At 37.7% G+C, this 13,711-nt stretch overlaps 1 protein-coding gene across 1 annotated transcript in view; it reads right to left on the bottom strand.

Annotated features, from left to right (window-relative positions):
* The window catches only part of TOPAZ1 (testis and ovary specific TOPAZ 1), a gene marked incomplete at both ends in the record, with an annotated part of 69,372 nt that overhangs the window by 42,658 nt on the left and 13,003 nt on the right, over positions 1-13,711 (bottom strand). The window contains 4 exons of the mRNA XM_079714017.1: positions 1,125-1,270; positions 3,187-3,251; positions 11,631-11,758; positions 12,454-12,515. Coding sequence (XP_079570143.1) covers positions 1,125-1,270; positions 3,187-3,251; positions 11,631-11,758; positions 12,454-12,515 — 401 coding nt within the window. The remainder of the gene's footprint in view (positions 1-1,124; positions 1,271-3,186; positions 3,252-11,630; positions 11,759-12,453; positions 12,516-13,711) is intronic.

Raw genomic sequence — 13,711 nt, 5'->3', positions numbered from 1 at the left:
TGATCTGATAGAATCAATGTCTTTATAACAGACACCAGAAAGCTCTCTCTCTCTCTCTCTCTCTCTCTCTCTCCCTCTCCCTCCCCCCCCCCCCCCACCACCCGCATGCACATGCACCAAGGAAAGGCCATGTGAGGACTTAGTGAAAAGGCTGCCGTCTGTAAGCCAGGAAGACAGCCAGAAACTGAACTCTACCAGAAACTTGATCTTGGACTTCTAGCTTCCAGAACTGTGTGAAATGCATATCTGTTGTTTAAGCCACCCAGTCTGTGGCATTTTGTTATGGCAGCCCGAGCTGACTATTATACCAGGGATCATTATCCCTTAATGTTAGTCTTTTAAAATGAGAATTAGGACATTTAAAAATTATTTTTTCTAAAGATAACACAAAAATGTTTTTATCTTAAGTAATTTCATTTTTCATTTTGGCAGCATCCAGATATAATTTGGGACAAGCTGATGTTTTTGTTGCATAGCTTTGCAGTACTTTTCATTATGAAACCTGTAAAGCTTTTTAAGATAAAACGTGATCATAATGGGCTTGCTGCTATAGTACACAACACCAGGCAGCATGAAGTCAGTAATGGGAGGTCCAGAAGAGTTAGGTGTGAGCTACATACACAAGAGGATTTTGTTGTTTCTAAATTAATTCTTCAATCTAGTTTATTTTTTCACAGCATTATGAATTATCAAAAAAAGACACAAATTCTAAACTATATTCTAAATTTCTAAAACACTCACTTAAAATATGAATATTTTAGGTATAGACTATACTTTACCTATACTACCACTATCGCATAAATATGGATATCTCAGAAGTTGTTCCATCAAAAGTACTAACTAAATGTACACAAACCTTCTAATCTTAGCATATCCTATACTTGTTTCAATTTTCTTCTTTTCTTTTTTTCTGGGGCCCTGCCACACAGCTTGCGGGATCTTAGTTCACTGACCAGGGATTGAACTCATGCCCCCTGCAGTGGATGTGCAGAGTCCTAACCACTGGACTGCCACCAGGGAATTCCCTCAATTTTTTTCTTAACTTTTTTGTTTTGGGTGGAAAAATCTCCTGTATCATTTCTATATTATCAAAAGCCAACAGAATTTTACTTAGAAAATTGTACCATTCATCCAGGGCTTCAGTAATGTGTCTTCCTGATGATCACTTAGATTCAAAGGTGGCACTGGCACTGATAAGCACAGAGGTTTGGGGCCCAGCGCTGCCAACTGACATTCACCAACCACATTCTCTGTATTTTTAGAATCGTTGCTGTGTGAGCAGAAAAACCAAAATCAGAATTTAAATTTATTCTAAAAACATAAAGTAATGAGAATCAAATAAGTAGAAACACATCCTAATGACAGTATTGATGTAGTCTACATACTATGCTGTGTACTACCATCATATACTATGATTCTTCAGTATTTTCAATAGGTTGTTCCTGCCTTCTTAACTAGAAGAATGATACTTGTTAAATGGCTAGGGTATGGGTAGAAGTGGGGTGGTGGGGTTAAAACTAGAGCAAAGTATTTCTGATCATGTCAGACAAAAGGTTTGAGGAGGAACTGGACTAGCATCCAAATCCAGAAAAGATCATGCAATGATTCTATTAATAGTGCAATAAAATAAATGAATTGTAAGTTATTCTTCAGGACATGTATATATAATAAATTTATACATGTACTTGAGACCTCCCTTTGGGAAGAAGGTATAAGAAATGTATTGTTCTAGGCTACTGATTTAAACAGCTTTGACTGTGTTCTAATACGTGAGATCCTATATAGCCAATTAAAAAAAACCCCTTAATTTGGAGGTCACTTACCTAGAAAAATAAATAACTTAAGCAAGGGGGAGGGTGGAAAGTACCTCAGAGCTATCAGATATAAATGAATTTACTTTTTTGGAGGAAGACTTATACCCTCATTCAGATACTACAGTATTTTACCTTAAACACATTCTAATAAAGCTTTTTCAGCTGGGGTCCCCTTGGCCAGCGGAGAGTAAGAATAGTAAGAAAAGGGGCCAATGATTATAACAGTTAAAACCTAGTAGCACTGATGGGAGTTCAATAATTTCACACAAAATAAAAATATTTGCTTCTCTCCCCAACTTGGGATATCATTGATATGTGCAATTATCATACCCCCCCAAATAAAACAAAAGCAGTAACATAACACAAACAAATATGAATTATAGAATTTTATAGATGGAAAAGATTATCTAGAAAAATTCTTTTATTTTGATTGGGTAATGAAATCCAGGGTAATGTGGTGACTTACCCAATGTCACATTCCTGGTCATTATGGCAGAGCCAAGGTGATGACAAAACTCTGCAGGTTGCAACTATTTAGCTTGTAAGCAAAATGTTTTTAATAGGAAAAAAAAAGTTAACCTTGTCACATTTTCTTTTTAAGATCTTCAAGTGGGCATGAACCATACAGGCTTCTATGCCAATCTAATTCTTACCTAGGCTTTTCTTTAACGTAATGGTTCTCAAACTTGAACATGTAGCAGGATTAGTTGGTGACCTTGTTGAAACACAGATTGATGGGCCCCATTCCCAGAGTTTCTGATTCAGTAGGTTAGGGGTGGGAACAAGTAATTTACATTTCTGACAAGTTCCCACATGATGCAGCTGCTCCAAGGACCACACTTTGAAAAACACTGTCTTAACATTAAAGAACTTGAACGTATTTGTCACCTGACCTGACTGTGCCTTGCCTCAACAGCAAAACAGGTGTGGGGGGGTGGATCAAATGACCTCCAAGTTGTCCTCTAAATCTAAATTTGGTATCTGTATATGTTCCAGTGAGTGTACTGCAGCTCTCAGCACTAATCGCTGCAGACATAGAAGATACCTGCAAATTGCAATGTTCATCTGATTTCAGCTAGTCTTACCTTCATAGAAGTCACATACACATCTTTTTCTCTTTTATTTTATCACTATTCCTCATTCCTCCCTCAAAAAATATTTTAATGGCTCCAAACACTTAGTGATAGCTTTAAGGTAACTTACAATATCCCTGACATGTGTATACACCTGACACATTAATTAAATAATACCCATGTATTGTTTACGGCATAGTAGCCCAAGTATATACAGGAGAGAATGAAAAATATGCTCAAGATACAAATTACATGAATGACTATTTTAACATTATGTAATTAAAAGTTATGTTACAGACCTTTTGCAAACTTCATAAATATCTTCTTTTTCTTCTTGAATAGTCACCTTGTCCAAAAATCTACACTGTGAAGAGATTATAGTTAAATAGTATAAGTCTCTGCATTCCATATTAGGCTATGAGGCTTACCAGATCAGAATGTACTAGATGTTAATTAAACGACTAGTTTATGGTCAAGCAGGAAAATAATTCTACTCTACATTATTTAAATTATGAACACTGATTTTAAAATTTCTGCTGTTGAGAAAAACTAATATAAATCAATACATTTTTCCCAGTTTTTGATGTCACCTTTAATTATACAAGCCACCATTTCAAATTATTTTGGACAATTAAAGTTATATTTCTTTTTATTCAGAAAAAAACAGCTTTGAGTGATTTTTATTTTTAGGTGGTATTTACCAACATAAATGTATTTTTCATTAGAAATATTTATATGTATTTAAAACACTGCTACACTTAAAGCACTTTACAATTAGTAATTAGTGTTTTGGGAATTGTGATTCTCTAATTATAAGAAAATTATACATATTAGACCTCTGAAAAAACAGACACCAAGAAAATAAACACCCCAAATCACCCATCATTTGGGCAGCCAGAGATAACCACTTAATATCCTACTTTGTATCTTTCTAGTCTTTTTGAAGTACACAATCATATTTTACAATAATGGTACACACTATATATACTATTGTAACTATAAAAATCAACTGAGTAACGCGAAACACTACCAAATAGAAAGATATACCATGTTCCTAGATGAGAATGTTAAAGGTAAAAAATGTTAATTGCCTGCAAATTGATTTATACATTTAAAAAATTACTTTACAATGTGTGTTTAAAGCTCTTAGAAGAATATAAGAATAGGCAAAAATATTTTAGATTTATAATACATGTTAGTATCTTTTAAAGCAAGCCTTTCTGTTTTTATTTTTCAAGTAATTGACAGTATGGAATTGGTACAGGACCTGAGCAATTAATGAAATAAAAGACAAGTAAAAGAATCATTCTATACATAAAAATTGAAACTATTAAAGATGGCATTTGAAATTTGTGAGGAAATGATTCAATAAATAGTAACAGAACAACAGGCTAGCTGACTGGATGGAAAAAAGCTTGGTACCAATTCACCATATGCCAAAATACTTTAGGTTCATTAAAGCTTTAAATATAAAAAATACTGAAAGTATCAAAAATAAAATAAACGTGAGTAGTTATATAATTTGGAGGCTGGAGAAAGCCTAAGCTGACACCAAAGGCAGAAACCATGAATTACGGTATCGGTAGGTTTGAATACAAACATTTAAAATATTTTCATATGCTAAGATGACAAAAGTCATCTGTCAAAATAAGAACAGAAAGGTTATATCGTTTCTACTTTTTTTCTTCCAAGATAAAATTTAAATTTATATTGATAAAAAATCTAAACATAATAAATAACACCAGAAAAGCACTAGAAAAAGATACAGGTGAACATTTTTAATCCAGAAACGGGGAAGGGTTTCTCTAAATACAACTCGTAACTCAAATATCATGAAATAAAACATACATTTGAGGGGCTTCCCTGGTGGCACAGTGGTTGAGAATCTGCCTGATAATGCAGGGGACACGGGTTCGAGCCCTGGTCTGGGAAGATCCCACATGCTGCGGAGCAGCTAGGACCGTGAGCCACAACTACTGAGCCTGCGCGTCTGGAGCCTGTGCTCCGCGACAGGAGAGGCCGCAACAGTGAGAGGCCTGGGCACTGTGATGAAGAGTGGCCCCCGCTCGCCGCAGCTAGAGAAAGCCCTCACACAGAAACGAAGACGCAACACAGCCAAAAATAAATAAATAAATTAAAACAACAACAACAAAACAAAAAAAACCACATACATTTGACTAAATAAAAATAAAAAGCTCCTTCAAGGTAAAAAGCTCCTAAACCAAATCAAACACAAATGAAAAAACAGGAAAAAGTATGGCAACATATGACAAAGAACAAATATGCTTAATATATGAAAAGTTCCTGCAAATAAAAAAAGATCAAAATCCCAAAAGAAAAATGGGCAAAGGATGTAAAAAAGAAGTTCACAGAAGAAAATGTAAATGGCTTTTACACATACTAAAAGATGCTTAACTAGACGCATAAGAGAAAAGCAAATGAAAAGTCATTTGTAGAAATGTACAGATGGACAAAAATAAAAAAATTTTAATACTGAGTTGGTGAGTGTGTGGGGGAGAAAACTGTCATTCCCATACAATGTTGATGGAAGCATAAATCAAAGCAATCTCTATGTAGGGCAATCTGAAAATTCTACTTCTAAGAATTAATCCAAAAATGCTTGCACATATGCAAAATGCCTTATGCTCAAGGATGCATAATGCAACAATGTTAAAATAGCAAAAAATGGGAACAAACCAAGTGTCCATCAACAGTGTAACTTGTTGAATAGAGTATACCCATATAGTGGATAATTATATAATTGTAAAAACAAAGTATCATTACATATATGGAAAGGAAACAATCTCCATTATACATTAAGTTAAAAAAAGACAAAGAATGATAAGCTGTCATTTGTATAAAATTAAAAAGAATACACAATAGGTCCAGTTTGAGAAATGGCAAATAAGTATCTCTTACTGTGCTAATCCTTCTTCAGGTAACAATTATAACTCTCAGATGAGCTATAAAAAAAAACTCTGCCTGAAAACACGAGAGATATGAAAAGTAGGCAGAATCTGGAGGGAAAGAGGGAATGACACTGGGTAACAGTCCTGTTTTTATGGATTTATTGGTTTTGTTTTTTTTTTTTGCGGTACGCGGGCCTCTCACTGTTGTGGCCTCTCCCGTTGCGGAGCACAGGCTCTGGACGCGCAGGCTCAGCGGTCATGGCTCATGGGCCCAGCCGCTCCGCGGCATGTGGGATCTTCCCGGACCGGGGCACGAGCCCGTGTCCCCTGCACTGGCAGGTGGACTCTCAACCACTGCGCCACCAGGGAAGCCCTGGATTTATTCTTAAAGAGACGCCTTAATTGGCTGGAACCACTGGCGAAGGCTAAACATCTGCAATACTGACACAAAGAACCAGAAGACAGAGTACAGGGCAAAGTCAGAAACTGGGAAGTGAGGCTGGGAATCCTGGAAACGGGAGAGCCTAAGAGAGAAAGCCCCCAAATCTGCTTTAAACTTGGTCCAAATCTCTAGCTGACCCTTCAACTACACCTTTGTAAGGTAGACTCCAAACAACCCAGATGACACTAAATGAACTGAATAAACATTTCAACTGCCTACTACTGCAGGGGAGTAACCTGGAGGCCAAGTCCACCCAAGTTAAAACCTAAGCATGCAATTGCCAGACAGCCCAGCAACTGCAAACCTGGGCATTTATTTCAAAATACCAAAGTTACAGAGATGGAAAACATATTAATGGTTACTAAGGTTACAGAAGTTAGGGGTAGGGAGGGATGTGTGACAAAGGGGTAGCATAAGGAATATCTTTGTAGTGATGGCATAATTATCTTGATTGCAGTGGTGGCTACAAAAATCTGAACACTTGATAATATACACAGAACTACATACACTCATTATACTAATACCAAATTTCTGCTTCTGATATTGTGCTTTAAGATGTAATCATGGGGCTTCCCTGGTGGCGCAGTGGTTGAGAGTCCGCCTGCCAATGCAGGGCACACGGGTTCGTGCCCCGGACCGGGAAGATCCCACATGCCGCGGAGCGGCTGGGTCCGTGAGCCATGGCTGCTGAGCCTGCGCGTCTGGAGCCTGTGCTCCGCAATGGGAGAGGCCACAACAGTGAGAAGCCCGCGTACCGCAAAAAAAAAAAAAAAAAAGATGTAATCACGGAGGAAAACTACTTTTGCAACTTTCTGTGAATTTACAATTGTTTCAAAATAAAAATTAAAAAGTACACTAGCATTTCAACTATCTGGGGCTCAAAACTAGAATCATTAAGCAACTACTACCATGGTAAATCTAAAAATTGTTATATATGGATTCTGGGTATAACTGATATACAAGAGAAAGAAAAAACAAGATCTGTGGAAAAGACAGAAATATATATATATGTAAAAGATCAGTAAGGAAGCATTTCTAAAAATTCACAGAAAACCATACATAAAAGCAGAAAAGTGGTATGCTAGACATATGTCCTATAAATTAACCTATTTACCCTCTAAAGTTCCTAAAATGTAAGGTGAGAGATGGATAAAGTTTGTTGATTCCCAAATTTGGGGGCCAGATATTTTAATGACAAATATTATTGACAGGATCATATATCAATATTTTCTAAAGAGTTGCTACTTTGAAGCTTACCACGTATCAGAAAGATAAAAGTATCATTGCCCTTCCCTTAAACAAATCCAAAAAGTAGTACCACACTAGGAAGCAGATAAATGATTTTGGGAATTATTTTTAAAAGAGCTAATATTGAAAATAGTCTACATCTTTAAATATTCAGTGTTAAGAACTCAGTGAATTCTGGCAAACATCTCTTAAAATCTATCCTTGCAGAATTGAAAGCAAAAAGTCTTCTCTTCTGCTTTAAGTAGAATAGAGTACAAACTGTTTATTTTTTAATGCTTTAGAGCAAAGGTTGGCAAGCTATAGCCTGCAGGCTGCCTGTTTTTGTAAATAAAGTTTTATTTGAACATAGCAATTGACATTTGTTTACATATTGTCTATGGCTTCTTTCTCCTTACAATAACAGAGCTGAGTAGCTAGGACAGCAACCATATGGCCCACAAAGCCAGACAAGTATTTTTACTATCTAGTCTTAAAGAAAAGGTTTGCTGACCCCTGCTATAGAAATCAAGGGATTCTACTGTGTGACCCTAGACAAGATACTAAGTCTCAGTTTTTTCATCTGCAAAGGGAAATAGCAGTACACACTTCATGTGCAGTAAAGGATTAACTCAGTAAATCTGGGTTGTCCATATGCCATATGTTAAAGGCCTGGCCTGTGACCTGCTCCTAGAAGGTAACTTCTAAGCCCTTGGAACATGCTGCCTAACTGTGTGTCTTTGTTTACCTGGGTGTCTGGGATCACAACAGATAATGTAAGCTAACAGTGTAATTTATGGAAGAGGCCTTGGGCCACTCCAGAAAGTCTTTGTGATTTATGATGGGGTCCTTGAGCCATGTGGTATTAGCTTGACCTCTGGAGGGACTAGATGGAGACTGAGTGACTAAGGTCAGCTACGCACGTGGTCAACCATGCTTATGTGACTGACCCCAACAAAAACCCTGACCAAGCTTCAGGCAAGTCCCTGGCTGGCAATATTCTGTTTTTGTCATACATCACTCCTGGGAGAAGCAAGCAGTGTCCACGTGACTCTATTGGGAGAGAAAAACTGGAAGCTTGTACTCAGTTTCTCCTGTGCTCTGCCCTACGTGACTCTTTCTTTTGCTGACTTTAATCTGTATTCTTTCACTGAAATAAACTGTAACCTTGAGTTACAATAACAGCTTTGCTGACCTCTGTGAGTTCTTCTAGCAAATCACTGAACCTGAGGGTGGTTTTGGGAATTCCTGAACAGCACCTCCTTATATCATAGGGATAAGATATAACCAGTGCTAAGTCTCTAGCACTGGCTGGCTGGCATTTAATAAAGGTTCAATACACAGTGGCTGTTATCATCAAACCATTAAGCAAGTACTTTGTGATATTTTTATTCATGCTACAGGACACTTCTAACACTTAAAGACTATTTATTTTTTTGATGTGGATCATTTTTTAAAGTCTTTATTGAATTTGTTACAATACTGCTTCTGTTTTATGTTTTGATTTTTTGGCCCCGAGGCATGTGGGATCTTAGCTCCCCAACCAGGGATCGAACCTGCACCCCCTGCATTGGAAGGTGAAGTCTTAACCACTGGACCTCCAGGGAAGTCCCTAAAGACTATTTTCAAATGAGGTTCACATTCAATATTCATTCAACAACCATTTGGGATTTCCCTGGCAGTCCAGTGGTTGATTCTGCACTTCCATTGAAGGGCACACAGGTTTGATCCCTGGTCGGGGAACTAATATCCTGCATGCCATGCGGGGCGGCCAAAAAAACCCAATCATTTGTGTTATTACTCTGTATCAGCCACTGCTCTAGGTGCTAAAGATTCATTTGTGAGCAAAATGGACAAAAATCTTTGCCTTCATGGAGTTTCATTCTAGCAGGAAGAGACGGAGGTAAACATAAATAAGTAAATGTAAAGTATATTATATCATGATAAGTACAAGAAAGGGGGATATGAAATGTTGACAGAACGGAGAATACTGGAATTTTAGGTTGGATGGCTAGGGGAGGTCTCTCTGAAAACATGAAATTTGAGTAAAGATGTGAAGGAAATAAGAAAGTAAACTATACCTTTTTTTTTTTTTTTTTTTTTTTTAGGAGATAAAATGGCAAGGGCAAAGGCCGTGAAGTGGGAGAAAGTCTGGTTTGTTCCAAGAACAGCAAGGAGGCTAATGTGGTCAGAGTAAAATGGATAAGGAGAGTAGTCAAAGAGATCAGAGAGGTAACAACGTAGGGGAGGGGTAGGGGGAACAGATAAAGGGCCATGTAGGTCACAGCAAGGAATCTGAATATTAAAAGCCACTGGAGAGTTTGAAGCAGAAGAATAACATGATCGAATTTATGCTATGTTGAGAATAAACTACAAGAGGACAATATCAGAAGCTGGAGAAATGTTAGGAGACCACTGCAGTAATTCAGGCAGGAGATGATATTAGGCGGGGCCTGGGCCTGTGTGGTATGTGTGGGAGTGATGAAAAGTGAATAATTTCCAGACATCATCTGAAGCTAAGGCCAGCAGGATTTCCTTACAGTCTGGATATGGAGTGAGAGAAAAAGAAAGTAAGGAAATCCAAGGTTTTTGAGCCTAAATAACTTATAAAGGATACAGTTGCCTTTAATAGAAAAGGGGAAAATTACAGAAATGGCTGGTTTGTGGTAGGGTAGGGGACATCTAACAGGTCAGTTTTGAACACGTTAAGTTTGAGAAGTGTAATTGGACATCCAAGTGGAAAAATCAAGTAGGCAACTAGATAGAAAGGTCTGCAGCTCAGAGACAAAGTTCAAGCTGGAGATATCAATTTGAGAGTCTCAGCACACAGATGGCATTCAATGCAATGAGGTTGGATGAGACCATCTAAGGAGCAAATCTAGATAGGAAAAAAGAACAGACTCCTGGTCTAGGCACTGGGTCGCTCCAACATGTAGAGGTCAGGGAGATCAGAAGAGACCAGCAAAACCAACTGGGAAGTTGCAGACAGACAGGACACTAGGCATGCATGTTTAACCTGAAAGCCATGTGAAAAAAATGTTTCAAGGAAAGCGTGATCAACTGTTAAATACTGGTGATAGGTTAAGTAAGATTAAGACTGAACTATGTCTATTAGATTCAGCAACGAGCAGGTCACTGGAGAGTTTAAGACAGGTAGTTTTGGTGGAGGTGAAGGTGAGTATCTTTGGAACTGGAGGAGAGAAACTGGGGATAGAGGGTCTAGACAAGTCTTTGGAGAAATAGGACGACAGGTGAAAAGGAAAATGGGACCATGAAAGTGTATTTTTGGTTTTGTTTGAAGATGGGAGACAAGCATGCTTATGTTGAAGAGAATGATCCAGTAATGAAAGGAGAATTACTGGAGTAGTATTTTAAGAGAGGGAAGAGATGGATTCTAGCACACAGGTGAAGGGAATAGCCTTGGCCTGTTCATCCAGTGTAATAGAAGTGAAGCTGGAGTTTTGGGAACAGGTGCAGGTAGGTGGCCTAATGTATTAGTAGGAACTTAGGAAGTTCTTTTCCAATTATTTCAATTTTCTTGGTAAAGTAGGAAACAAGGTTGTTAGCTATGAGGACAAATGAGGAGGAATAAGGAGAAAGAAACATGAAATAGTTGTCTAGGAGTCAATTAAATTATTCAAAAGGTTAAGACAATCATACACATTATCTGGCAGATAACTGATACCCCAAATTTTCTCCATATCATACACCAGTGGTATGTTCCAACATCAAGTTAGGTTTAGCTCCGACTCCTATGCCTTCTACATCTGTGGTCGAATAACTGATGCTTGCATTCATAGCACTCAGGCACTATGATATTCTAAAATTTCAAAGAAGTTCAAATGATATTCAGTACTTTGTACTTAGTGAGGCAGGAAGATATGTAACAATTTAGAAAGATTTACATAGGTTTGAGAAGAACTTTGGGATTCTAAAAAGCTAAATATATAATTAAACAGCACACCCCATTTTCCCAGACAAGTGAAACTCTATTAATACTGTGCTTATGGCAAGCATCAAGCAGTATGTCCCATGGCCAGAATGACGTGACCCTTTTACTCAACAAAAAGGCCATTCCCTTGTCACCTGACAGCATGGCTAAGATGGACTTCTGTATTTACCACTATCTGGACCAAGAAATAAGAAAATGCAAAAGATTCCCTAGTACCTTTTCATCCAAGTCTGAACTTTTTGTGTGTTCACTGACGTCTCCCAGTTTTTCATTTGAAGAAGTCTCATTAGTAACTTCACCTAAGGAAATGTTTGCACCTTTGGAATCATGTTTTATCTCACTTGCTGTAAAGAAATAATATTCAACTGTAGAAACTTTAAATGACAAAATAACCAAGTCATTTAAAGATTGTTCTAAAAATGAGTTAGAATTCAGAGACTCTTTTAAAGTCCAATGTGACAAATATGAAGCAGCATTTTCAGCAAATTATACATTTATTCCTCCCTCTCTATCAAAATAACTCCATTACATGGTATAAAAAGAATTGGCAGTAAGACAAAATTGAGACATAAAGATAAATTTAAGAATCTTTCTTGATCATGTCCAGCTATTTTTCAATATATTTTTAAAACGTGGAAGTGTTTGAAATTAACTTTCAAACTATTTCCTGTAAAGATTCAGTTATTTAAACTTAGGATTAGCTATTATTAAAAAAATATTAAAAAGGACTCAGATTTAAAATGTGGTAAAGCTTAAATATATATTTCAATTTCAAAAATGAGACTACAAAAATTGCTAAGGTCAATTATCTTTTGTAGATAAAGCCTAACAAAGTTATTTATTAAATAATCAACTGGAAAATTTCTCAAAATCTGATCTGCCCACCAGGCAAAACTGAGGAAAACTGACAAACTGTAAAACGTGGTTGACAGACTCTAAAATGAAAAGTTTCCTATTTTAATGAATTCATTCTGACTATGCCTAAATAGAGATATAAAAATACTTCAATATTACACATTCTGAAAATGTCAAATTTTACCTGCTGACAAGGAAGCGCAGACCTCTGACTTCATCAATTCAGGATCCAGTACAGGGAGTTCTCTATTATAAAGCAAACAGAGTACACATTATAACATATTCTAGCAGAACTATCCACTCCTCTAAACATTACACAATACTAGCTTTAGCAGCTGGTGAACATCAGCTCAAGTCCTCCAAGGTTAGAGTACTATTCTGGGATAGCACACCCAAGCAGATTCTGCATTTGGTTCTTTAATCACATTTGCCACAATTGTTAGGGAGTGCTGCCACTCAAACTTTGTTACTCAGAGAGAACTGATGACATACACCAAGCATTTAAAAAATTTTTAAAATATTACACCAATGCAAGATAACGTTTACCTCCTACTCTTAAGCATGAGTATGTATGTCTTACCGCCAATGGAAAAGGAAGAGTGTGAAAGCAGTTTGAATCTCTTTTTGTAGTCTCTGAAGACAACCTAAGGTCTAAAGGTAAAAGCTATGGAGATCAGAGTTAAACCAACCTGGGTTCAAATATTGTTCTGCCACTTACTATGTCAACCGTGGCAAAATTATTTAAATTCTTTGAGTCTAACCATATCTGTAAAATGAGAATACCACCTACCCACGAGGTTATTGAGAGGATTAAATAAGATAAAATGTCCTTAAAGCCAATGGCATAGGCTCAACAAATGAAAACTACAGCTATAGGAGCCACTCAAAAACAAATGGCCAAACACTATTCCATTTTTAAAACCTTGGACATGGGCTTCCCTGGTGGCGCAGTGGTTGAGAGCCCGCCTGCCGATGCAGGGGACACGGGTTCATGCCCCGGTCCGGGAAGATCCCACATGCCACGGAGCGGCTGGGCCCGTGAGCCATGGCCGCTGGGCCTGCGCGTCCGGAGCCTGTGCTCCACAACGGGAGAGGCCACAACAGTGAGAGGCCCGCGTACCGCAAAAAAAAAAAAAAAAAAAAAAAACCTTGGACAAAAGTACATAAAAGTACACAGAATAAAATATAATAGGACTTCCCTGGGGGCGCAGTGGTTAAGACTCCGCCTGCCTGGACAAGAATAAAGATGCAGACATAGATAATGGACTTGAGGACATGGGGAGGGGGAAGGGTAAGCTGGGATGAAGTGAGAGAGTAGCACTGACATATATACACTACCAAATGTAAAATAGATAGCTAGTGGGAAGCAGCTGCATAGCACAGGGATGTCAGCTCGGTGCTTTGTGACCACCTAGAGGGGTGGGGTAGGGAGGGTGGGAGGG

Source organism: Hyperoodon ampullatus (assembly GCF_949752795.1).
Source record: "Hyperoodon ampullatus genome assembly, chromosome: 10".
Taxonomy (NCBI): domain Eukaryota; kingdom Metazoa; phylum Chordata; class Mammalia; order Artiodactyla; family Ziphiidae; genus Hyperoodon; species Hyperoodon ampullatus.
Note: the sequence above shows the minus strand (reverse complement) of the source record. Positions and strands in the feature narration are given on the sequence as shown.